The 27,342-nt window shown below is 47.0% G+C and overlaps 1 protein-coding gene across 6 annotated transcripts in view; it reads right to left on the bottom strand.

Annotated features, from left to right (window-relative positions):
• Positions 1–2,629: 2,629 nt before the first annotated feature.
• Positions 2,630–27,342, bottom strand: part of DAGLA (diacylglycerol lipase alpha) — a 103,360-nt gene continuing 78,647 nt past the window's right edge. For 4 of the 6 annotated variants that reach the window (XM_074998044.1, XM_074998047.1, XM_074998045.1 and 1 more), the window contains 8 exons: positions 20,787–20,867; positions 13,877–14,019; positions 12,384–12,452; positions 11,160–11,232; positions 8,618–8,814; positions 8,090–8,219; positions 6,743–6,924; positions 2,630–3,562 (listed from right to left, as the gene is read on the bottom strand). In XM_074998044.1, coding sequence (XP_074854145.1) covers positions 2,635–3,562; positions 6,743–6,924; positions 8,090–8,219; positions 8,618–8,814; positions 11,160–11,232; positions 12,384–12,452; positions 13,877–14,019; positions 20,787–20,867 — 1,803 coding nt within the window. In that variant the 3' untranslated portion in view covers positions 2,630–2,634. The remainder of the gene's footprint in view (positions 3,563–6,742; positions 6,925–8,089; positions 8,220–8,617; positions 8,815–11,159; positions 11,233–12,383; positions 12,453–13,876; positions 14,020–20,786; positions 20,868–27,342) is intronic. The other 2 variants (XM_074998048.1, XM_074998049.1) reach the window with 2 other exon arrangements.

The following is a 27,342-nucleotide window of genomic DNA, read 5'->3' as shown; positions in this document are numbered from 1 at the left end:
AAGTGGGCTGCAAGATAGTAACAAGGACCGCCTCCCGGGACAGGGTAGTTTTACTAACTGCATTTGTGTACCTGTAATTCGTGGGGTGTGCCGACTGAACTGTAGCAGCACTTTGATGGGCTGCAGATGAAGCACACGGCTCTTACCGCCAATGCTCTGTACAATCAGCACTTCATGTGCCCCTGGTTTACATGCGTGTCACTTAGTAATAGCAGTAGGAAAAAAGCTGTGCAGATGGAAACCAGCAGAATCTGGCAACCCTGCCAGAATCTGGCAAGGGTAAGCAAAATGTCTCGTAGGCCACACGTAAAAGCCCAATGGGCCCCAGGTTGTCCACAACTGGTCTAAACTGCGCTGCTTTTTGTAACGCTTTCCTGAAAATCACCTTTAAATTCCCATGCCGCGTGGGCTTGCCCTGAACTTTCAAGTGGTGGAGGGTATTAATGCAGCTGTTCTTGTCTGGGTGCCAAAACCATTCCTGTTCCCAGCACAATGCTGGCTAACTGCTGCTGAAGAGCCAGCAAGAGGAACACACCACACTGCTCTTTTGGGTAGGGCTTAGTTGTTTTTTTTTTTTAAAAAAAAAAAAACAAAAACTTTGCTGCTCAGCAACAAATAGATTTGAAAAAAAAAAAGATATTTCAGTCTGGACATTCTTCCCTCTGACTGCCAGAGTTTTAAGACAGGTTATAGCTGAGATCTAATCTATAGGGACAGTAAAGAGGTTTTGTTTTACTACTCAGTAAATGAAAACATTTGCACCCCCAGTGACTACGTGCTCCATGGAGGGGACTGGGGAAATCTACCCTACATGATATTATCACACTAGATCATTGCCATGCTGAACGGGTATAAACAGATTCTGTTCTTACTGGGTGACGTTTTACACCATTTTTGTTTGGTGTTTGTACAGCCCCTAGCACAAACAACCAAGAAGAAGGATGTATCATAATGGTGACTCGGACCCATCAATTCCTCTTGTGCAATGGGTTCCACCTATCAGAGGCATGGAATTCCCACTACAGTGGGAGTTGAACAGCCAAAGGCTCCTGTAAGATGGGGACGTTTTATAGCTGACTCAAGAGGCGATTCTTTTCCGGTGAAGGAGGGCAGAGCTGCAGAGACACAGACTGAGTCTGCTGAGTTCTAATATCAAGTCTTTTTCCAGGAAAAGGACTCTTGTAGGTCACAGTATGTTTAACTGCCTGGGCAATTAGTCTGCCTCCTGCTTCCATCAACGGAAAATCCACTCATTCAGTTGAGCCAGCAGGCTAGCCTGGGCACTGAAATTGAGAGCCACCAGACTGGTTGCTCAGACACAATTATATATTGGGGCTTTTATATGACTTGTCAGGCAGTGGGGTGAAGGGGAGGAAGGCTGTGGGGAGGCATGCAGCCTCCCCTTGAGCTTGGACAAAGGGCTTCCAGTCTGAAACAAGGATTTGCGATGTCAATACTGCCTGCCCATCCCACTCTTCCTGCAGACTGAGGGAATGGCCAGGGAAGGAGAGAGAAAGGCTTCTCGCTTTGTGTCACGAAAACCTTCTGAAAAGTTTAGCAGCTCTGTAAACATACATGAGATATCACCACTCACTAAAAGACCCTCTTTTCCCTGAACTCCGACAGCAGAGACCAGCCTTGGTGCGTGGCTGTGACCCAAGAACAGGCCCAAGGAGGCTTCCAGGCACCACAGGGGCCTGGCGGATAATGCTGGGAACTGGCAAGCCTTTTAAATACCAAAAGCTAGTTTAAACCATGCGGTACTCAGATGAAAATGCTGCCAGTGTGTGGCGGGAACATCACCCGTTCTGAGTGGCCCTGGGAGCCGTGAAGTGATGAAGGTGAGACCCAAGAGACCTTCTCCACCTCTCTGGTGGAGGGTGGATGCAGCAGTGGCCTTCGGCTCTCTAGCACATGGATTTCCTTTCTTCTCAGAAGAAGCCTGGCAGTCACTGAACTCAGAGGTAACCAGGGGAGCGAAAACACACAGTGCCAGCCTGATTCTCACTGCGCCTGGTCGGGAAAGGGCAGCTGCATTCCCCAGGAATACAGCTCCAATGGCTTTAGAACGGGAGAGAGTGTCTTATAAAACAAACACCTTGAAAGGGCAACAAATTGGTGCTTGGGTCAAACGTGACGTGTTAGTGCAATTGGGCCAAAGTCGCAATCTGCTCGCTGTTGACACTACCTAAATGACAAAGGGGAGGTGATCTGCCCCTCACTTCTGTTAAGCCAGTCTTCTAACCTCAGGGAATCCACCCTCTGACTCCAGCAGACTCCTCGGAGCAGGAAATCTGAGCCCTGTGCCTCAGCAGATGCCCTGAAGCAGAGAATCTGCCCCCTGATTTAATCCAGTTGGCTGAGGTAGGGAAACCAAACATCTGACTCCACTGACAGGACCCTCTCAGCGTAGCAGGCTTTCAGAGCCAGTACAGCTTCTCCCAAACATAAGCATATGACCAACATATGGAATCCATCCCCCTGACGTCAGCATGCCATCAGCATGGCACCCCAGAAGGAACATCCTCAGGCATCTCCACACTTCCGAACTGCCCAACGACCAGCTCCTCCAAGTGTTATCCCAGCATTCAGCTCACAGGATTGGCTTTTGGAGCCTCACCCTTCATCCCTGCACTAGAGGGCTGAGACCATGAGGTCCTCCTGCTTGGCAGGGCTGGTCACATGACCAGCTGGAGTGGAAGTCCGGATTTTGTCAGTGGCCAGGCATTCCTGGCTGCTCATGCCTGTGGGAGTGATGTCCATAAGTTCTCCAGACGAGCTCAGAGGGAAGGAGGGCGAGACTGAGATACCTGAAGATGGATCTGCTGAGCCAGCAAACAACCTAGGGGGTTTGGGAACTAGGTTGGGTTCATACTGTGCTCTCAGCAGGATCTCCTGATCACTGACTGACTTGGGCATCTCAGCAAAATCACTGGAGCTGTCAGATACCATCATGCAGTAGAGGTCCTGGAAGGAGCTGCTTTTGCTGTCCAGGTTAAAGAGGCTGTCTATAAACTCAGCAAACTCCAGCACTTGTGGACTGGGCACATCAGTGAGCCGTCCATTCTGGAGGGACAATTCCTCCCGAGGGCTGAAAGAAACACGGTCCCCTTCGCTACCAGCTCCTTCCTCGCTGCCGCGTCGCTGAGGAGTAGTGCCACCACTGTCATGCAGGGTCTCCGGGGGCTGGGTCTCCTGGGAGTGTTTGGAGAGGCTGTCGGCAGCCAGCAGTTCTGTCCGTGAGCTGAGGGAGGGGTTCTCCTCAGGAATAACAGGGTCTATGTAAAAGCAGTGCGTCTCATCCTTCTCCATGACAACATGGAGGCTGGGTGAACCGCGGATGCTCCGGAAGCCAGAGGAGCGTCTTGACTCAAAGCTGTAGATGGACTCATTGTCAGACAGACTCTCCATGGTAGCGAGAGGAGCACGACGGTCCTGCAGCTCCACAGACAAGCACTCCTTGGTATCCAGAAGCAGTAGCTCCACAGGGTCCTTCTGCACAGGAGAAAGGAGCTTGGTGTCATAAAACCCCTCCAAACTGATTTCAGAATGGGACTTGCTCCTGCAAAGAGACAATAGAAACGTCAAGCAGCCACATGCCTCTGAAACCTCACTGATACCAGTTCATTTCTGTGTCCCTGACACGCGCTGTCCACACTGACATCACTCTGCTCCCAGAGCACACATTAGATGTCTCGGGGCCCAGCACCATCTCATACATTGGGGTGGTCAGCATCTCACTCTCCACCACCCCCTACTTCCAAAACCATCAGTTAAAGTTCTCGCCTGCCCCTAATTTAACCCATCATCCTGTAGCTAATTTTCTGAGTGGAAGGAAACCATGGAAGGTCAAGCGACAGCAGGCTCCAAGCCTAGACTATGCAATCTCTGACCTTCCTTTCACAGTCTCAGGCACGAGGAGCAACCTCCTCTACCCTCTCCCCATCACCAGCACAAGAATTATTCCACTCTGCTCTGCTCTGACTGGAAGGCGGAAGTCTGTCTCCTCTAGGTTGCCAACAACCTCTTTCTCCTCTCTGCTTGTTCCTTCTACCTCCATCTTCTGGGCCTCATTCCATGTAGGCCTTCACTAATGTGGACTGCTCCCTCCTTTGGCTGCTCTACTGTCATGGTTCTCCCCCTGCCTAACCTCTGACTCTGTCACTGGTGATGGCTTCTGCTCAGTGCCTAGGATCCCTCTGTTTGCAGTCTCCTCCTTTCTCATCTCCTCTTCCTAACAGCAGCCACTGCTTGTTTTTAGCCCCGGGGTACTTAACTGCACAGATCTCTGTACCTGTAATGACTTCCTCATGTTCAGTCTCCCTGTGTGTTCTGGCCAGGAAGGTGAAATGACTCCTCTCAGCTTCCTTTATCTAAAATCTCAGAAGTCACTTTCTTGGGTAGAAATAGACCCATCTGGCAAAGCTCCAGCTCCCTAATCCCATTTGCTCTGGCTGTCTATTTTGGTTTTACTCCTGACCTTGAACTGTCCCCCACCTCAATCTATCAGGTCTGCAAACTGGCCTGTCTCCCATGCAGCCAGGTCGATAGGTCATTCCCACAACTTCACATTGTCTGCACTCCTCATCCAAATCCTCTTCTCCTCGCCCCTTGATTACTGCCACTCTCATTCTATGGCCTCCCCACTTCCAGTTCTGCCAATCCCAGCAGCTGCTTGTACTTCAACTGGGTGTAGTGAGTGCACCCACACTCATTCCCTTTGGCCTAAATTCCACTGGCTCCCCGTTAACTTCTGGTTCTCATTGAAAATTACCTTCCTTCCTTTCATAACTCTCCACGGTTTGGGTCACGAAAGCCTTCCAGTCGCTGCCTGTTCACGCTCCTGGACCGGCCTGCTCCCTGCCCCTTTGCGAATTTGGCCTTCTTGGCTATGACAACCTCTTTCTCTGTGGCACCTGCCAGCCTTCCTGTATTCCTCTGCCTTAGTCTTTCTGTTTCACATCTCAGCTGAGAACATACCCATTGCCCACGCCTCTGTACTTCTCTTTTCTCCCGCAATCTTCTGTAATATTATTATTTACTCAGTAAATCCTTCTGGGTACACTTTGCATGAGAAGCTAAACAAAACATAGCATTCTGCTCATTGTGATAGCCTCAGATACCACCTATTACTACCCACATCATCATATTTACAGGGTGCTGGAAAACAGAAAGCTACCCTGCAAGGATGCAAGCTGTACCCCACCACTGAACCCCAGTCCTGTCCTAAGGGAAACCCCCCTTTGTGCTGGAGCAAGACAGAAAGTTTCCATATCCTTTCACTACTGAGTTTCCCTTTGCTGAATCAATGGACTTTTACCATGATCTGGGCTTCTTCATTTCGGAGGTAAAAATCCCACAAGCAGTCATTGAATCTATACTTCACACATGAGCCAGTCACAATTTTCAGAGGGTGATCATGATGCTGGCAGACCATGTGCCAGCTCATGCCACGGCCCTTAGTCTCAACTGAACACCGAGAAATACATTGCTGGAGACCAATCTGGCTCACCCATGTGATAGTAACATTAAAATAGGTATTGGATTATAAAAAAATACTTAATATTTAGACTTTATGAAATGGTTGCAATCTGGGGCAAGCATCCATCTCACTTATAATATCTGTCTCCCATGTTGTAAGTTATGAGTGTTTGCTCTATAACTGCAAAGGTGTTTGCTCTGTAAATGCAAATCCCCAGACAGGATAGAGGCATTAACAAATGTGAAATACCACAGTTGCCACAGGAAGTATTATCCTCTGCCCAATGAAAGAAGCTCATTAACACCAAGCAAACCACTGTAGATCATCCAAAGACAAAAGACTTTGTTGATTGCTTCCTTCCCTCTACCATCAAAATCTGCTACCCTGCTCATGAAGGTAATAATAAATAATACATCGATTTTTTTAGTCTTTAAAGTGCTACATGACTGCTGTTTTGTTTTGTTAGAATACAGAGTAACACGGCTACCTCTCTGTTAGTACTCATGAAGAGAAGACTTGCAACTGAATTCCCTCCAACAGCTGAACTTGAAACTTAAAGCAGAAGAGAAGGAACAAAAGGTTCTAGCAAGAAGAAACAGTATCTTTTATGCTGCTTCCAATCTGAGGGGCAGGGATTATGAGGCATATGTCGAAGATCTGGCCTGGCTTAACCCATAAGGACATATAGAGCTTGCTTATTATAGAAGCTTCTACTATCTTTTGACACTTGGGACTGTAACTAATTTGTGTGTGTATTTGTTCAGCTGCTTTAACCTTGTACATAACTCTCTGGTTTCCTTAGTTCATAGCTCTTTAAACTTTTTATTATAGGACAAGTGCTGTCTTTGGTATGAGATCTAAGGTGCACTTGACCTAGGATAAGCGACTGGTTCTTTGGGACTAGAAGTTACCTGAATATTACTGGGATCTTTGGCGGGAGGAAACATGTAACAAAGGCAAGCCTACCTTGGTGCCAAGACAGATCAGAGTTTGCAAGTGCCTTGTCTGTGCTTCCATGTTAAAGAAGTTGTAGCGTTTGAGGAAGTCACACTTGACAACAGCTTGGTGAAATCTAGGTACAGGACTCACAACCAATTTTGGGGTTTGTGCCCTGCTCCTTAACAGTCTACCCTGGGGATAGTCCCTTGCTCTTGGGCCACAACAGGACAGGGTGGCAGTGATCATGGCCCCTGTGGGAGGCAATAGCTCCTCCACTGGCCGAGGCTAAACCTTTCCAAGAAACTAAAGGCACATCCTTACTTGACACTGCTGTTCCTTCTGTCCACTGTTATGGCTCCAATACCGATCTGTACTGAGGGTCCGCTGGGGAGGGGCTGATTCTGGAAGATCAGTTCTGGATTGAGATCCACTTCTGTGGGACTCACCATCACTTTGGCTGCAGAAAGCAAGGCAGTTTTGCCTTTGTTGTAATTCTCCAGGACCTATTTCAAAATAAGACCAGCTTTGTTCAGTGACAATTTCTGTTCTGACTGCTGAACTTCCCCCAGATAAGCAAACTTATCCCCTGATTTGCTTCTTAGCTGCAGTCTTTGCAAACCTAGAGGGATCACAAAGGCAAGGATCATACCTAGCCCACACAAGCTGATACTATACAAATATTGACACTAAAGCAACACTGTACATACTGCTGGAACCAGCAGGAGGAAAGCAACTAGGGATCCTGTCTGGGGCAGCTCTGTGATTAGCAGGGCCAAGGAGACCCAGCCAAATCTGCATGCCACTGCCTCATGACTAGGATCTGTATTAGTTTACCTTGGAGCCAATCTGCAGCTCCTATCCGGGTGTGCTAATAGGAATTCAGGTGAGCAGTCCTAGTGACTTAAATAAGAGCTGCCAAGTCAGGCCAAATGCCTTGACACACTTTCCGCTGTGTGAGGTGGACGTGCCTAATACTGCCTCTGTACCATAGAGAAAAGATTCTGCAAAGGGTCCAGCATGTTGTCAGGTGCTAGACGAGTCAGGGACCTCCACGTTAGTCACTGCTACTCCACTGGGGAGGTTGTGGCTAATTCAATCAACCCTGAAGACAGGAGCAGTCCTTTGGCAGAGGAAGGCAGGGTGCGGGTGGGCAGGCTTGGAAGGAGGGAACCCAGGAGCAGTCAAAACTAAGGAGACAGTGGAGACTGGGTGTTGCACTGTGCTGCTTTGGAAATACCGCAGGGTCGAGTGAACAGAGCACTGCACTGGGACTCAGAAGACTCAAGTTCTATTTCCAGCTCTGCACTGAATGAGCCATGCGATTGCGAGCCAGACCTGCCCCCTCCGTGCCTCAGTTTCCCCTCCCACTCTTTGACCATCTTGTGCATTCACATTGTTGACTGGCTCTACCCATGTGTATGTACAATGGGCACCAATCTTGGTTAGAGCCATTAAGCAACGCTGTAATAGAATACTAAGTGTAAGAGTTAATACAACCAGGCACCAGCACGTGAGATTTCAACTATCCAACAAGTGCGCAGCTTTGGTTTGGAGCTGAGTGGGGACTCATCCAGATTATGCTCCCCATCTCCTGCCTCTCCCAGGGCCTGCAAGCTGCGCCTCCCCCAGCCCTCTCCCAATCCCCGAGACTCAGTCGCTCAGCATTACCTTGTTGAGCCCCTCCATGACCACGTAAGGCAGGTGCTCATGCAGCATGGCTGGGGAGATGATGACTTCATTGAACGCTTTATTGTCACCCCATATTGCAAAGTAAGTGGGATCCTCCTGCTCGCAGCAACTGGAATAGAAGTTGGGGATCAAAAGAGAGCGAGAGATGAAGACATGGGAAGTGTGTGAGTCAGAGGCGGACAAGGGGGGAAAAGGTGAGAAGGAGACACAGTGGGAGCCAGACACACAGAATGAGAAAATGTGATGGGGCAGTAAAAGAGAAGGGACGTTAACTTACATATGCTGCTGCCACTGCTCCCAAGCCCAACACTAATCAAGCCCAGTGCAAGATCTCCTCCCCAAGACAGACACGGCCACCACAGGATGCTGCTAACCCAGTCTCACTGACAGGCAAACCAGGCAGCCATGGAATGCTGCAACTTTCCTGACGGCTAAGCCCGGGGTCCCTTTCTGAAATGGAAGCATGCCCTAGCCAGGCCACTGGATGGCAGCTCCAGCTGTACTTACCAGCACTGCTCGGCGGGATGATTATGCACAACGTGGATGATGCGGCCAGGTGGGTATAGTGGTGTGCTGGCAGACAACGCAATAGTTAGGTCGCTAGGGTGGGTCCAGAGACGGTTATTGGTCACTGAATTCCCTTCAGTATCTTCCGGGAGCTCTGACTTGGGTATACACTTTGTGGCCCCCACAATGATTCGCCACTGTCCCAGAAGAGAGAAAGGAGAGAAAAAAGTTATGCAACAGCTTGTGACGTCAGAGTATTCAGAGGGACACTGGAGACGGGAAAAAGGGACAAGAAGAAATGCCAGCGCAGGAAGGGCCACACAGTGTAATATTCCTAGGGTTATGTCACATTAAACTGTTGCTGGGTTTGGTCAGACAGGACACACCACACCACAGAAGTGTCCGGAAACAACAAAATCAGGCTTGTGCTTTTGTTTGCTTAATCACAAAAGAAAGGAAAGTTCAAAGGTCTCTCCCATCCCAAGGATCTTTTTCCCCCGATTGTTTTAACCCTAGAAATAGCAAAGTCTTATCTTCTCTGTTTCGCTGAAGGTTCCCTCTGAGGAGTCAGAAACATGGTACCGAAGTGTTATCAGCCCTGCTTAGCAGAGCCAGGTATGGTAGAACCTTTACAGAGAGGTATTTTCTCATGCCTATTTATTAAACATTTGAGCTAAACAGACATTAGCCAAAAAAAAAAAAAAAAAAGAAAAAAAAATCCAAAGAATCTGCATGAAAAACACTTCCCTTCTCAGTTAACCAGGTTTCACTTTCCTGGTCCTTCTGAGCTCATATTCCCAATGATTTCACATACCAACAGAACACTGCAAGACAAGCAGCACAGAGGAGAGCTGAATTTCTAAGGTGAAAAACAAGCAGAAAACAAACAACTCAGCCAAATTCAAAAATCTTTTCAAGATGTCACTCTACACAGCCATACCAAAAAGATACAGGACCTTTTTACCCCTTTGTAGGTCCTTTTTAAAATCCTTGATATTAAAACTAGTGTTAATAAAGCTTCTGCTTTCTCTTAAAATGGAGTGCCCAAACTGCAGCCACCAGAGCTTTCTTAAGGCCCACGGCATGCTTGAACACAATGTACTAACATCCAGATGATTAGTGTTTGTTCACACCATTTTAGTTTACACAAGTGTGTAAATAGACAATACCATACATAAAAACAACCTATGTAAATAAAACGGTTAACCTCTCTAATCTGGAATTCTCTCATCTGGCAACGTCTGTAATCTGGCATGATTTTAGTTAGCTGGATAACCATTTATCATGGGTCTGGCCAAGTTTTCCATTGTCCCATGAAGTTTGTTTCCAGCCACAAGCCCTGGCTTTCAGTGTGCTATGCTGTTATTTAGCTGTACTTTACCCCTAAATGTCATCTAAGAACCCAGTAAGCAGTGGAAGTTTTGGTAATTTGCCAGACAATATTGACCTCCTGTGGTCTGGCAAATTCTCTCATTCGGCACTGGTCAGGTCCCAAGGGTGCCAGAGAAGACAGGTTCAACCCGTACATATGAAACAAGATAAACTCAAAATATATCTTGATACAGGTGACTTAAAATTTTAATTATTTGGAATCTGTTTGGCCCACACAAGGTTGTGCTTCATTTTATGCGGTAATAAGGTTGGATGCCATAATAATCTTTATGACACAATACACATATAAATCCTCTGTCTCCAAAGAGTTAACATAACCCACTTAACCCAAAGCTGTACAACTGCATAGACACCATGGAGTTGTGGGTATAAAACTCCACACTCACTCCATTAATTAGTTTGTTACTGGTTATTGCTCACTAAAGACAGAAAGAGCTAGATCTGGCGTGTGAAAACCTAAACTAGGGGCAGGCAATCACTTTTGCAAGGGGACCACTCCAAGAATTTTGTTTAGCGGTCACAGGATGTATCTTTCTATGATATTAATAGAAGGGGCGTGGGGTCTGAGAGGGAGTTGGGTGCAGGAGGGGATTCTGATCTGGGCCAGGGGTTGGGATGAGGGAGGAGGTGCCATATGCATGCTCTGTCCAGGGGACAGTTACCAGCATAGGTGGCTCCTGGGCAGCAGCGCAGCAGGGCACTCAAGATGGCTGCTAGAATGCCATAGTGGTCTCATCTTGCTCAAATCAGCCGCTGCTGCTGGTGAGTGTCTCAGTGCATCTGTTGGGGGCAGAGGAGCAGTGGGTCTCCACAAAGTGACTGTATGCACAACTCCTATTGGCCAGAAACCAGCCAATGGGAAATGTGAGGATGATGCTGGGGGTGGTGGTAGAACATGGAGACCCACTGCCTTTTTCCCCTCAAGGGACATGTAGAGACACCCAGCCCCTCTGGCCCTGGCCTCAGCCCAGATGGTCATGGTGGGCCAGAAGATAATGCCTGGTTGGCCAGAGTCAGCTCAGGGGCCTTATTTTGCCCATCCCTTTCTTGAACAGACTCAGCTTAGGACAATATCTATTCATTCATTCTGGTGTTTCCATGCTATTAATTGTCAAGACTTCTGGTTCCATGTGGATTTGAATCACCTTACCTTTGGTTTGTTACTTCTCTGGAGAACATCAAGAAGCTGCCGGCGAAATCCTTCTAGCTGTGAGAGACCAATCCTAGAAGAGACAGAACGAAAAAGCGTTAGCTACAACTGCACAGGTGACTGCAGAGAAGTTAGCAACACAACACGAGTACCAAGGAGGGGAGGGACTGAAAGAACAGATGAGTGAAATGCCACAATACAAGAGATGTACAAAGGTGTGGGAGATGCCACTATTCACACAACCCAAGAAACATCACACAGATGTGAGACTACACAATGCACGTAACCCATACAAAATGATAGGACAGTGCACAGGTATGAGACGCGACAACCCAGGAGATGGATACAGAGATGTGAGATGATATGAGATAAGGAGATAGTACCTGGTGTGATATCATGATACAAAGAACCAGGAAAATGGTTCAGAGATATGAGACTGCAAAACAGGTAAGCCAAAGAGATTGTAAAATAGAATAAAACACCACCATACAGATCAGCAGAGGAACAACAGACAGGTGAGAGATGTCATCATACAGATGCTCAGTAATAATACTGAGCGCTTCAGGGTGCTTTTCCTCCAGAGATCTTAGAAGTACTTTACAAACGTGGATCAGTATCATTTTCCCACTTCAAAGATGAGGAGACAGAGAGAGAAATGATGTGTCTTGCCCATGGTCAAACCATGAGTGGATGGTCGAACTGGCAACAGAACCTACGTCTCCTGGTTCAAAGCTCCACTATTAGGTTGCACATCTCCAAGGCAAAGATAAAAAGGCCTGAGATGCTCAGCTCTACGTAACCAGGGACAGGGAGCACAGGTGTGACATAACAGAGCACAGGTAACTAGGGAGACAGCACACAAGTGTGGGATGATACAACACAGACGCTGGGAGATAGTACAGATATATCTGATGCAACAATGAACATAACTATGAAGTCCGAATATTCATTTTGTTACTCACACAGGCAACTGAGAGAGAGGGGAGGGATATGCCAATACACAGGTGTGTGACACACCAATAAAGGTGTTCAGGTAAAAGATACAGCAATACAGGTAACTAGGAAGAGAGGGACAAGTAAGAAGCATATGAGGAGAGGTAAATGGGAAGCTGGAGATAGATATGATCAGGGCTGAGTGTGGGGGGATGTTCAGACAGGAAACCGATGTCACTGGTATAGGACAAATGGATACAGAAAGTGAGGAATTCAGACTTTTAAACTTGCCTGGGGACTAGATCTTTGCCAAGCACGACAGCGGTCACAAACTCTTTTGAGTACTCCATGGCATCCTCACTGGAAGAAAAACAGGAGCCAAAAAGAGCAAATACGATTTCATTGGCAGCAAACAGCACTCCGAAGCCAAACTGCTCTCAGCCTCTGATAGTTCTGCTTTCCAAGAGGCTGGGTTTGGGGGACTGCCATATTGTGCAGACCACTATTTCTGCTCCTGGTGGCATCTGGGGTTCTCCACTTGCTCCACAGAAGCAAGGCTTGAAGTTCACTCCCTCTAGCCCAGGCTCTATTAGCTGTTACATACACTTGGGAAAGGAAGTGTTCAAATACTGTAACTCAAACTGAATCTCTCATAGTCTTCACATCGTCAGACAGGTAGGAAGGACAGACCATCCCAGGCCCTTCTGAGACTGATACATGGTGTTTGTGGGACAGACATTACTCTCCCCAACCTTGCTGGCTCATGATAGAAGTGAGCCAGGGTACCCAGATTCCTGTCCATTATGCAGATTTACATCTTCATTGGCCTGTATCTGAATTGTGGCTAGATTCACAGTAGCTAGAGGCCAATACTAAGTGACAGAAATTAAATGAAAGATCTCCAGAAGATACTGCAAACCATGTCCGAGTACAATGAAGAATAAAGATCAGAAACATGGTAAGTGCAGGCCCATGGCACTATCAGAGAGTTGGAGATCTAACAGCACACGCTAAGCATGGTTGTGTCTGCAGTCTAATGGGGAATCCAAATAGATTAGCTACGGAATTCTCTCAGTGGTTGTCCTAGGGTGGGGAGTAATTCCTTTGACAGTCACTGCAGAGGACTCTCTGTCCAACAGATATTGTGGAGTTATCATGGTAACCATCTTGAGGGATAATGGGGAAAAACCCCTGAGTGCCACAGAGACACACAATCATAGTGATGCACGAGTTTCTGCAGCAAATACCCCCACAGTGAGTGTTGTAACTGATTAAGGGATCCTATCAAGCTCTCTGTTGGTCAAGACAGATGGGTTTTTAGCTACTCAGGGACTCACCTGTCTGTCTATCTATCTGCAATGGACAGTGGGCACAGTGCCCTGAATCACATCATAGGCAGGGAAGGATGTGGGAAGGGAAACGTTGTTTGGGATGCTGGCTTCTTGACTGTGGATTATGTGAAGATACAGTATTAGCAGGGGACTCCTGTGCCACGTGATTTCACAGATTTAACGAGTGACTGGGACAGGTGTCCACCTGGCATCATGATCAAGATCTGAAACCAAGACACAAAGAACCAGGCCTGTTGGAGGCAACCAGCCGCAACATCAGCTTCTATAGTGTCTTGCCCCGATGGCTGCAAGATTTTTTAGGGCAGACAGTCTCTTGATATTTTTCTCTACAGATCCAAGCACAACAGGGCCCTGGGATGCTATCATAGTACAAATCATGCATAATAATGATCAGCTCCTACCCCCACTCAGGTCTCATCCTCCAGCACATACCTCAGCAGCCCACCAGGTGGAGAATACGCATAGCACTTCAGCGATGGGTACTGTGGTCGCAGCAGAAAGGACAGAATGGCAGCTGTGCCTGCCCCTAAGGAATGGCCCACAACAATCAGCCCATAGTGTTTGGTTCCTCTGCCCTGCAAAACAAAGACAAGCTGGGATACTGGAAGAATGTGGGCACCTTCCTACAGGGCTTCCCCAGCTTAGCAAAAGCTGTTTCTTTCCATTCACTCGTACTCCAGACCCTCCCTTCTTCCACCACTGGAAATTAATCATGGCCTGGTAGCATGCCACCTAGAGTAGAATGCAGATTCCATGGTGCCTCAAGCTACACAATGACGGTTTCACCAAACAAATCCTATCCCTGCCCCAGCAGGATCCTTCTTCTGAAGTGAAAGTGGAATTCCTAGCATTCACGTCAATACCTTAGTGGGACAAAACTCTCTCCCATCTGAGAGATGAGACTAGGACATTTCTATTACTCCTTGTGAATCTGTCTCCACATATCAGGGAACCCACAAGCCAGGAGACAGAACATAGGTACACCATCTCCACTCGAGGGGAACTAGTTCCAGAAAACTTTCCAGAGGGAAACCTTAGAGACACATGCCGTGAGAATAACCAAAGATACAGTGGTTGCAGACACATCAGGGAAAATGAACTACCCTGGAAAGGAGCATAAAGATAAATTTGCTTGAATTGAAGGTGATCAGGAAGATCATGAAATGTCAAGGTCCCCTGCTGGCGTCATCCAGAGTGACAATCATGCAACAGTAGCTTATATAAACAGCCAGGAGGAATTTTGATCTCTTTTTGGAGAACAAAGATTCTGTGTGTTTTAAACTGGCGGACGCTGCTGATTTTGGCCACCTAAGTACACATCAAACACAATATTCAGGCCAAACAGCTAAATCAACAGATCTAGAGAAGTAGTTATTCCTCTTTATTCGGCACTGGCGAGGCCACATCTGGAATAGTGTGTCCAGTTTTGGGCCCCCCAGTCTAAAAAGGATGTGGATTTGCTGGAGCAGGTTCAGTGAAAGGCAACAAAAATGATTCAGGGGCTGGAGCACAAGCCCTATGAGGATAGGCTGAGGGATTTGGGCTTGTTTGGTTTACAGAAGAGAAGACTTAGAGGTGATTTAATAGCAGCCTTCAACTTCCTGAAGGGGAGCTCTAAAAAGGAGGGTGAGAAACTGTTCTCAGTGGTGTCAGATGGCAGAACAAGGAGTAATGGTCAGAAGTTGAAGAGGGAAAGGTGTAGGTTAGATATTAGGAAAAACTTCTTCACCAGGCGGGTGGTGAAGCATTGGAATGTGTTGCCTAGAGAGGTGGTAGATTCTCCATCCCTTGAGGTCCTGGCTGGGATGACTTAGTAGGGGGTTGATCCTGCTTGAAGGAGGGGGCTGGACTAGATGACCTCCTGAGGTCCCTGCCAGCCCTGTGATTCTGTGTCCACGAAGAATGGGAAATGAATAGACAACCTCCATCAGTTCCCAGTGAAGAACTGCAGAGAAATTTGTTTGCCTTGTTAGACTTTTCTTGTTGCGGTCACTGAGAGAGGAATGCATGGGAAAAAAACTGATGTATTCTCAATTCAGCAGCCTGGCTCCCCAGTGAAGGCCTTTCCTTGCTCAGGTAGTCAGAGCACTCCAGGAAACACCAGGCTCTGTCCCCGCAGTCTTTCATTTTCCTGGCTCCTAGAAATGTCAGTTTGCTTCCTTAAGTTCTATCTTCCAAACAAATGCCAAAAACTACGAAATTAAAACTAGTGGCTTGAACTTGTATGGCTGCATCTTCTGGAGTTTACACACTCTCAACAGCTGACAGACTTCTTGTTGTAATAAAACATATCCACTTCCAAGCTTTGCTATCCCATTTGGTATATATTCAGAAGTTGAAGATCTCGGCATGGCCTGAATCATAAAATTTACTAATAAAAAGCTACATTGACTTTATCAGAGTTCAGAGTCTCAGTTCTCTGCGTGGCCAACAGCAGCACGAGGGGCCTCAAAGCAACCTAGAGGAAAGGAAAGTCCACCCTCATACCCTCAGAACTCCAAGTTTACCAAGTCAGAGGCCAAACCTTTCCCTCCGATTAAGATGAGAAATTGAATCTGGTAATAAGACACAAAACGGAACCATCAGGAGTAACGCGTGCCAGGCTGTTGTTTTTCTTGTCTACGTAAAGTGGTATTCTTAAATGCCCAGTCATCTACTACGAGGGCAAGTGAAGTGAATAGTTTGTCCATCAAAGAACCATTTCTTCAGCCTCTTACAGGTAAAGTTACCCTTCACACAGCACTTGATGACTGCACAAAGCTGCTTTCCCATTTCACATCTATGGAGACATCTCCTTATAGTCCCCAGGGCCAGATCCTACCAAGCGACACCAAACTACGGCTGCTAAAGATTGAACCCACCATATTTAAAACTCTCTTACCAAAAGGAAGTTACATTAAATTGTCTTGATATGAGAGATGTGATGAAGTATTATTTAGCTAGGAACAATAAGACAATTTTGTGTGCACAACATGCAGGAGGGAATTAAAGTGTCAGAGAATTAAGGTATCAGAACTTCCAAAACCAATATATTCTTACAAGACTGGGTAGCCATTACTGAATTCAATGAGACAACAGGAAATTCCTCTCTCATGAATAAGAGCTCACTTCATCAGGTAAATTTCCACTTTCTGGGGTGAAAGAAACAGAGCATCATATTAAGATGTAGTGATGTGAACCCCTCCACCTGTTTACCAGATATTACAAGTTGAACATCTCATTGGAGCATTTGGCTGTCAAGCCCTGCAGTCTGCCGTCCTTCCTTGATCCCACTTTTCCTTCATCCTCCTCTTTTTGGTTTCTAGATTGCTTGCTAAATGCCAAGAGTCTACCTGGAAACCAAGGCCTTCTCTTGGCACAAAGCCAGAGAAATCTTCTCATAGTGGGAATCATAGAATCCTAGGGCTGGAAGAGACCTCAGGAAGTCATCGAGTCCAGCCCCCTGCCTAAAGCAGGATCAACCCCAACTAAATCATTCCAACCAGGACTATGTCAAGCTGGGACTTAAAAACCTCTAGGGATGGAGATTCCACAACCTGTCTCAGTAATGCATCCCAGTGTTTCACCACCCTCCGCTGCAGCCACACTAGCCCCGCCTTTTGGAGGGGGCATGGACCTCGGCAGATGCTAACAAGGCGCTCCCATGAATATGCAGCACCTCATTAGCATAACGGTGGCCGTGTGTGCTTTGAAAGTGCTGCTTTTGAAACACATGCCACTTGTGTGTAGCTGGGGGTCTTCAAAATGACCCATGATTTCAAAAACCTCTTCTTCCCAAAACCAAGTGGGAAGAAGGGGCTTTCAAAATCAGGGGGTCATTTCGAAAGTGCTGGCTACACGGGTGGCATGCATTTCGAAAGAGGCACTTTTGAAGCACATGTGGCCACCATTACGCTAATGAGGTGCTGCATATCATGGCACAGCCTCATTAGTATCTGCCGAAGTGCCGCATTACCATGACCCCTCCAAAAGGTGGAGACTAGTGTGGTCACAGCCTCCTGGTGAAGTAGTTTTTCCTAATATCCAACCTACCACTCTCCCTCTGTAACTTCAGACCACTGCTCCTTGTTCTGCTGTCTGCCACCATTGAGAACAGCCTCTCACCATCCTCTTTAGAGCTCCCTTTTCAGGAAGTTGAAGGCTGCTATCGAATTGCCCTGCAGTCTTCTCTTCTGAAAACTAAATAAGCCCATATCTCTCTGCCTCTCCTCATGGGTCATGTGCTCCAGACCCTTAACCATTTTCGTTGCCCTCTGCTGAACTCGCTCCAATGCATCCATGTCCTTTGTATACTGGACAGCCCAGAACTGGACACAATACTCCAGATGTGGCCTGATCAGTACCAGGTAGAAGGGAACAATAACTTCTCTAGATGTGCTAGAAATGTTTCTCCTAATGTACCCAATATGCCATTAACCTTTCTGACTACAAGGGCACACTGTTGACTCATATCCAGCCTCTCATCCACTATAAGCCCCGGGTCCTTTTCTCCCTCACTGAGACTTAGCCAGTTGGTCCCCAGCCTGTAACAATGCTTGGCATTTCTTGTGTCCCAGTTGCAGGACTCTGAACTTCTCATTGCTGGACCTCATCAAATTTCTTTTGGTCCAATCCTCTAATTTGCCTAAGTCACTCTGGACACTATCCCTACCCTCCAGTGGATCTACCTGACCCCCACCTTAGCGTCATCTGAAAATTTTTGCTGAAGGTGCAATTCATCCCCTCATCTAGGTCATTAATAAAGATGTTGAACAGTACTGGCCCTAGAACTGATCCTTGGGGCATTCCACTTGAAACCGACCACCAACCAGACACTGAGCCATTGACCACTACCCGTTGGGCCCGCCCATCAAGCCCACCTTCTATCCATCTTACAGTCCATGTATCCAATCCACACTTCCATAACTTATGGGCAAGAATGTTATAGGAGACTGTATCAAAAGATTTGCTAAAGTCAAGATATATAACATCCATTGACTTCCTCATGTCCACAGAGTCAGTTACCTCATCACAGAAGCTAATCAGACTGGTCAGGCACGACTTGCCCTTGGTGAATCCATGTTGACTACTCATGATCACTTTCTCTTCTTCCAGGTAGTCCAAAATGGATTCCTTGAGGATCTCCTCCATGATTTTTCCAGAGGCTAAGGTAAGGCTGACCGGTCTACAGTTCCCTGGCTTGTCCTTTCCTTTTTTAAAGATGGGCACTGCATTTGCCTTTTTCCAATCATCCAAGATCTCTCCTGATCGCCACGTGTTTTCAAAGATAATGGCCAAAGGCTCTGCAATGACATCTGCCAACTCCCTGACCACCCTGGGATGCATTAAATCCGGATCCATGATTTGTGTACCACTAGCTTTTCTAAGTAGTTTTTAACCTGTTTTTAACCCACCGAGGGCTGCCCACCTCCTTCCCATACTGCATTGTCTAGTGCTGTAAGTTTGGAACTGATCGTGTCCATGAAGACTGAGGCAATAAAAAGCACGGAGTACTTTAGCTTTTCCTGCATCATCTGTCACTAGGTTACCTCCCTTATCTAGTAAAAACCCCACACTCTCTCTGATCACTCTTTTATTGTTAACAGGCCTGTAGAAACCCTTCTTGTTACGCTTCACATTTCTTGCTAGCTGCAATTCCAGTTGTGCTTTCGCTTTCCTGATTACACCCTGGTATTCTCCAGCAATATATTTATATTCTCCCTTAGTCATCTGCACAAGTTTTCACTTCTTATACGTGTCCCTTTTGAGATTGAGCTTGCCAAGGATTTCCCTGTCATGCCAACCTGGTTGCCTACCATGTTTGCTTTTCCTACTGCGCATTGGGATGGTTTGTTCCTGTGCTTTCAGTAAGACTTCTTTAAAATACTGCCAGTCTTCCTGAACTCCTTTCCCCTTCATATCAGTTTCCCAAGGGATCCTGCCCATCAGTTCTCCCGGGAGTCAAACCTGCTCTTCTGACATTAAGGGTCTGTATTTTACTGCTCACTTCTCTTCCTTTTGTCACGATGCTGATATCTACCATCTCTGACAGTCCAGAGAAGGCCTCCCTTAGTTAAAAGTTAATCATTCTATCAGTGGGGTATAATTTACACTCACTTTGGAGGTTAGTATTCTGGAGGTGCAGGATGGCTCTCTTCATGAGACAGAAAGATCAGTCCATGTATGTACAGATTGAACCTTTCTTGTCCAGCACCCCGGACACCTGACCAGTGCCAGGCAAGAGAATTTGCCGGACCGTGGGACGTCGATATTTTCCAGCACATTACCAACACTTCCACGGCTTACTGGGCTCTTAGAAGACATGTGGGGGTAAATTACAGCTAAATAACAGCACAGAACATCGAGAGCCAGGACTGGGGGGTGTAAAATATTTAAACAAACTTTACGGGACCATGGGAAACTTAGCCAGGCCCACAATAAATGGCTGTCTGGCTAGCTACTGAAATCATGCCTGGTTACGGATGCTGCTGGACGAGAGTGCTCCCGATTAGAGAGATTCCACCTGCAGTACGAATTGAGCTCTCCAGATGAATGCTATTGGGCACTGCTCCACTGTAGTCCCCCTCCGAACTGACAGATTCCCTGGCCATGAGAATTCAGTCTTATTGGTTTGTCTCTCTGCTCAGCGTCGCTATGGAACGAAGTGTATTTTTCTTCCTGCAACAGTCGCCTGATTTCCTGTTTTGTGCCTTGCCTCAAGAATTAGCTCCGGAGCCCTGCAAGACTGGTGTGCAGAGCCCTTCAAAACAGAGAGCATAGAGGCAGAGGCAACTGGTGAGGTGGGCTTCAGTGCGGACGCTGCCCATGCACAGGGAAGGGCCAGAACCACCCCCATCTGCCCCAAGCCCTCCCCTGCCCCCTCGTCCTCTGGCAGAGCTGCATCACTTCCAGTGAGTGCAGCGCCAGTCCTGTCCCTCCCCCAGAGCAGCATGGTCACTGAACAGTGCAAACTACAGCAAGTTCGTGCCACTCCAGGAGAGGGGCAGGACTGCCCCCAGACCCATTGGAGGCAGTGACATGTGGCTGGAGAGCAGCACAGGCTGTGGCCACCTTTCTGTGCTTTCCCCACCCTGGTGTTGCCTGTGAGTGCAAGGAAGGAATGTGGGCACTGGGGGGTGCACCTCCCACACATCGCCCCTGCACAGAGGAACAAGAACACTGGAGTAACAGGTAACAAGTCGGCTCTCTGGTGGCTGGGATCAGCAGGAATCAGGAGAAAGCTTTGAATGCCTGGGACCAATGCAACTACTGTATAGCTGTTTCAGGGAAGCGTGATACCAGTAGCACAGGGGAATCCTACCTCTAAACACTCTGGATGGGACACAAGAAAGGAAGGACTCACCAAGTCACGTCCGAAAGCTTGAGAAAGAACCATCTCCTGCTCCAATTTCTTCTTGATGTACTCAGCAGACAACACCATTCCCTGAAGCCAGACACCAAGGACCATAGACCAAAATGTGATAGTTAGCATCTCAGCACAGTCGCAACATGCAGAAGTCAGCAAATTACTGAAAGGGGCTGGTTGGCTTTGTACCTAGGACTCTAGAGTGCACCCAAGAGTGACAGGAGAAAGTACTGACTCACCCTCTCATTTCCTTTGGAGAGGAATTAACTGGGGTAGTAACAGTTATGTGTCTAGATTGCAGGGTTGTAAATGGCTGTGCAGTATGGTAGCACTCAGAGGCTTCAGTAAGGACTCAGACTTTACAAGCCAAATGCAATGACAGGTTGCTGCTGTCCATCCCACACACTGCGTTTGCCACACCTGAGACTCTTTTTCCATTGTCAGTAACTTTAAGAGTAACTCTGTTGCAATGCGTGATGTCCTCATGACGCTGAGCGCACCCCAGGAGAGAACTGTGGGATGCACACTTTCTCACTGCAGATGCTGGAGTGCACAGCAAAGAACGGCATTCGCAAAAATGGGGCGAAGAGAAGCCAGAACCCCCTGGAGGGCTAGGAAACAAAGCAGTACCCGATGGGGCAGTTTGCACATTCCCAAAATGTGCTGGTCTCTGTGCTATGTCCCCATACGATCTAGTGAAAGATGGTGTTGACAGGCACTGTGGGATACACACACAGTGCATTGCACCCGCTGTCAACAGGGGAGCTTATAATGTGGACACAATCTGTTGGGAGAGGTAGCAAGTGAGAACACACTGGTGATTTTTTTCTGGGGACTTTGGTGTGTCAACATTGGTTTTGGTGTCGAAACTGTGTAGCGTAAAGACAACCTCAGTCTCTCTTACAGGCCTTCTGCTAGCTCTTTAGCTGCAGCCTCTTTCAGGAACAATGCCTGTACATCTTTAACTTCAGTGGGAACATCTGAACATAGGTCACTCATTTAGGTTCTTAACATGGATTTTAGGCTCCCATTTTTGAAAATCATGACCTAAATCCATGAAGATATGTTACTAATGGGTTGAAATACCCAGCCTCATATAGTCTGGATACTGATATTCTAAGACACACAGTAATTTTAATACTATGGAACCACAGCCATAGTTCATCATTGTAGTTAAGAGCTGTATTTCGATTTCCTGTTAAACTGGCACCTCATTCCGTAAACTGTGAAGGACTAAAAACAGGGCCTAATTTAAAAACTGACACAGTAGCAGTAGAGCACAGAATGGGGAATTTGGAAAGTTATAAGAAAATACTTTGTATTATTCTGTAGTTCTAAGGAGTTAAAAATAACCCCTTTTGGAAATCTGGGGAAATCTCTAGCTCAAAACCCCTTCATGTTTTCCATAAAGGCAAATCTCTCCTAAAATCCATATGTACGCTCCAATGAAAGAAGGCAGGTGGTAAGTAACTGTTATTAGTAACTGTTGTATCTTTTAACTCATACAGTTAAAACAGCATGATACTTGCCATGGCCACAACTTCTAAGACTTTTTATTACAAATCATGGTCTATGTCACCTTGCTAGCCTGCCACAGGGGAAGATTCCCTCCATTACCTTATTATTTTACTTCTTCTTTAGCAATTTGGCTATAGATATGTTCACTGCACTGAACCATGGAGGAATTGCCTGAGTTTTAAGAGATTAGAGGGGGGTTATGTAATATCTTTCATTTGACTAACTTCTGAAAGTAACAGAAACAAGTTTTCAAGCCACACAGAGTTCTTCTATGGCTCAAAAGCTTGTCTCTGTCACCACCAGAAGAAGGTCCAATAAAAGTCATTATCTCACCCACCCTGTCGCTATAATATTCCAGGACCAACAGGACTACAACTAGATTGAATTTTAAGGGCATTTTGCTCAAAACAATGTAACTCTATAAATTTTTTTGCAATTATTTCCCCCATAGATTTGTGATTTTATACTATTTTTGCAGTGATAACCAGCCAACCTTGAATACAGATATAGTGAAGATCCCAGCAACGGCTCAGGTGATTCTTAACTAATGCGCCATGACAACAGATGTGACTCTATCAACCACTCCCTTCCTCTTGTAGTTGTAATGAATCAGTGGGAAGGTCAGTACAGAGCTGTTGAGAGTTTCCATTTGTAGATCATGAGATCAATTGTACATGAAATAGAACAGTGACCTGGATCAGCAAATGGAGGTGGGTTATTCCCATATGGAAAAGGTAATCGGCACAAGAAAACAAAGCAACGTTTGGTAAGTCCCAATAGTGCCATATACTTCTATAGAAGATACCCAGGAATGAAGCCCATCATTTGCTTTCACATCAACTGCTGATTTTTAAATAGTACATTAAAAGGTATCAAAAGACATACACAGTGTTATCTTTTTTGATCTTCCTTGGGACCCAATAGCATTTTAATAACAGCATGTTCATAATGCAGCTGCATTGGTGTTTACTATTGCATAGGTGACAAGACAGTTATCTTTATTGTAACTGGGGTTCTTCGAGATGTGTTACTCATGTCCATTCCACATTAGGTGTGGGTGCTCCTCGCGTGCACCAGTGTTGGAAATTTCTCCCCTAGCATCATCCATAGGGGAGTGGCTTGGGTGACCCCTTGAGTGGCATTGCAATGGCACAATATAAGGGGCATTTTGCACTCCCTGCACCCTGTTTCTTCTTGCCGGAAATGCTGATAGTGAGGAAGGAAGGCGGGCTGTAGAATGGAATAAGCAACACATCTCAAAGCACCCGTTACAAAAAAGTGACACAGAGGTAGCTGTGCTAGTCTGTATTCTATCAAAACAAAAAAGCAGTCATGTAGCACTTTAAAGACTAACAAAATAATTTATTAGATGATGACCTTTCGTGGGACAGATCTACTTTTTCTTGATCTGAAGGAGTGGGTCTGTCCCATGAAAGCTCATCACCTAATAAATTATTTTGTTAGTCTTTAAAGTGCTACATGACTGTTGTTTTGTTAATTACAAAAAAGGTAACCGTCTTTTCTTCTTCAAGTGATTGCTCATGTCCATTCCATATTAGGTAACTCCAAGCAATCAATACAGAGGCAGGTAGGGGTTCATGGTCTCATAGACTTCAGCATGGCCCTGTCAAACCCAGCATCATTTCTAGCCTGCTGAAGGAGGGTGTGGTAGGCTGTGAATGCGTGGACTGAACACCACGCTGCAGTTCTATAGACGTCCTGGATTGGCACATGAGCCAGCAAGGCCACTGATGATGCTTGCACTCTGGTTGAAAGGGCCTGTATGATCCGCAGCAGGGAAACCCTGGCTAGGTTGCAGCAGCAGGTTGGTATATACAAGGTAATCAAGTTGGTCATCTGTTGTGTGGACACCAGCATGCCCTTCAGCCTGTCCAGTGTAGTGATGAAAAGCTGAGATGACTTGCAGAATGGTTTAGTGCATGCACTCCAGGTAAAAGGACAAATACCTCCTAACATCCAGAGCATGACGCTGCGTCTTCTCCTCTGTCTTGTGAGATCTGTGGCAGAACACAGGTAAGAAGATGTCCTGGTTCACATGGAAGGGAGAGACCAATTTTGGTAGGAAGATCCGATAGGGCCGAAACAGTGTACAAAGTTTCTGAAGTTAAAGCCCAGATGTCCAACACCTGTCTTGCTGATGTCACAACAACCCGAAATGCCACCTTCCAACACAAATGGAAGAAAGAGCAGGCTCCCAGATGCTCAAAGGGAGGCCCAGTGAGTCTAGAGATGACTAAGTTAAGACCCCACTCAGGGACGGGGTCCCACACGTTAGCAGATTTGTTCAAGAACCCCGCAGGAACCTCCCTACCACATCGTGCTGAAACACTGCTTGCCCTTTAGTCCATGGAAAGTTGAGATGACCATAAAATGCACCTTCATGGAGGACTACGCCAAGCCCTGGCGCTGGCGCTGGAGCTGAAGCAGGCAACCAAAAACCAGCTGTGCTGGAGAACATTCTGAAAAGATACCCCTTCTGCCACACAGTGGGAGAACCTTGTCCACTTGGCTTCGTAGGTCAGCCTCATGGAAGGTTTCCTACTCCCTATCATGACCCGATGGACCTCCTCCAAACAAGAACGGTCTGCCTCATTTAGCTATGGAGCAACCATGCCATGAACTGCAGGGATGCACGGGTGCGACACAGGAGATAACCATGGTCCTGTGACAACAGGCTGGGGGTAAATCATCAGGTCCAGTAATGTCCTGAACCAATGCTGGTGAGACCAGGCTGGGATGTGCTCAGGATTACCCAGGCCTCATCCTGTTTGAACAGAATGAAGACCCCGCTGCTGAGAGAGATTGGCAGCAAAGCATGCAGCAGGCCCTCAGAGGTGCTGCAAGGTCAGGGAGTGGTAACTATGGTGATCCAGGCCTGGAGAAAGTGGGAAAGGCAGCTGCCAAACAAAGGGAAGTCTGGTATGTTGCCCTCAGAGCCAAGGATTAGGGCAACACCAATGGGGTCTGCACCCATCTGGGAGGCAGGGCCCTTGCTCCATCTCAGCCTCTTATGGCAGGAGTACACCACCCAGCAACCAGGAATGAGAGGACTCTTAAGTGCCTCACAGCGGGACATGCTCTTGGCCTCTCCATGTCCCTCCAACCACAAAATGCCGCATCATGGGAAGCCAGTGTCAGCTTGGGGAAGGTGGATTTGCGTCAGTCACCCAGTGCTCAATGCCTCCTGTCATCTGGCAGGTGCCAGGATCTGGAATGAGACTAAGAGCTGCAGTCTGAGGAGCACTGAGACCGTGAGGAATGTCGACACCAGGACAAGGGCCGAGGAGACAACAGCTGGTTCCCCGGGGTGACTCCGAGCATAGTGGGTGCCTCGGTGATGCAGACCTCCCTTGATGGTTCCCATACCAGGGATCACATGCCTCAGTAGGTCTGAGCCACTGCACTGGTGAGCACTCTCCCAAACTTTGCCTTCTTCCCAAGCAGGAGCCCAAAAGGGAGCCTGCGACACCTGTCTCCAAGGCTCGCTTAGCATGGGGGAGCACTGGCCTTCCAATCCCTCGGGGATAGGCAGTGTCACAGGGAGATACCCTGAAGGAGCCCAGTGGGGCCTGCCTTGAGACCAAGGTGCTGGTGCTGTTGCTAAGATCATGGTCAGAGTGTCGTGCACTGACTGCCCACAGAGCTTCTGTGCTGACGGTGACTCCAAGCTCCAGAGGCCATCGTCGCTGTCCAGTGCTGATGCTGCAGGCTGGGCTGGGCTGGGCCGGGCTGGGCCTCTCTGCTTGAGTCGAAGTGCAACTTCCTGGCAGTGGCAATGACTTGCCCAGCACAGTTCTAGTCTCCCCACCCTGTTTCTCCTTAGGTTTTCAGAGCAGAGAGGGACGGTCCTGGGTTGAAGTCTTTGCCTTTGCACTGGGATCAGCGAGGGGATGCACAGCACCTGAGGAACAGTGCGTGAGGTTAAGTCTGCTGCACGCTCTCCGCGGGGGACAGTGCTGATTTTGTTAGGTGTGCTCACAAGCAAATGTCCCTTTCCTTCTTACTATGGGGCTTGAGTGATCTGCAAATTGGGCACTGTCACTAACGTGCCCCTTGCTGAGACAGCACAGACAACTCTCATGCCGGCAGCTCACAGGCAGGGGTCACCCGCACAAAACAGAAGCTTTGAAGGCTGGGGATCGGGGATGCCTGTCCCTAGGCCAACCTCCTGTCCAGGACAAAGAACTCTATCTAAACAAAGTTATCAGTGAGTGGAAAACTATCTGAGGAACTGCTAAGTAGAGGAGATCTAGCTAGGATAAGTCAAAGCCAGCAGTTCTGATGCACCATTACTCGTGGCAAGAACAAACTGAAGGTGAGAGGAGTGAGCAAAACCCTTTATACCACCCCATGGTGAAGCTACTCCAAGGGTCGCTAGAGCCGCTCCCTATGGATGCTGCTAGGGGATGCTTTTGACACCAGCACATGTGGAGAGCGGACTTGAGCAATGCTCAAAAGAAGAAACCTATGATATGAAAAAGCTAATCAAAACTATTTTATAATTAATTTTGATTTGATAAATTAAAAATCCTAAAACTTCTCTTTAATTTACAGCGGAAGTTGCAAAGCCAAACACAAAAAGAAAAAATGAGTGATCTGATAAAACATGTCTTAAAAACAGACAAATTACTGCAAATATTCTAGAAAGATAATCCTGAGAAAATCTTCACGTCTAGCAAAAACAACAAGAAGTCCTGTAGCACCTTACAGCCTAACACATATATAGCAGCATAAGCTTTTGCGGGCAAAGACCCACTTCATCAAATGCGTACTTCACCCACGAAAGCTTTTGCTCCAATATATCTGTTAGTCTATAAGGTGCCACAGGATTTCTGGTTGTTTTTGTGGATAGAGACTAACAACTATGCCTCCGATACTTTTTACCTTTAGCATATATTTTAGAGTTGCACAATAGATAAGAAGATTGATGTAATTGAGATGTTCAGTTTATTAACATAATCTTCATTTTGATTTAATTTTACCATTATTATTTCTTAAAAATGTTTATAATTAT

This window comes from Carettochelys insculpta, chromosome 6 (assembly GCF_033958435.1).
Source record: "Carettochelys insculpta isolate YL-2023 chromosome 6, ASM3395843v1, whole genome shotgun sequence".
Classification (NCBI taxonomy): Eukaryota; Metazoa; Chordata; order Testudines; family Carettochelyidae; genus Carettochelys; species Carettochelys insculpta.
This window is presented reverse-complemented; position numbering and strand designations above follow the sequence as displayed.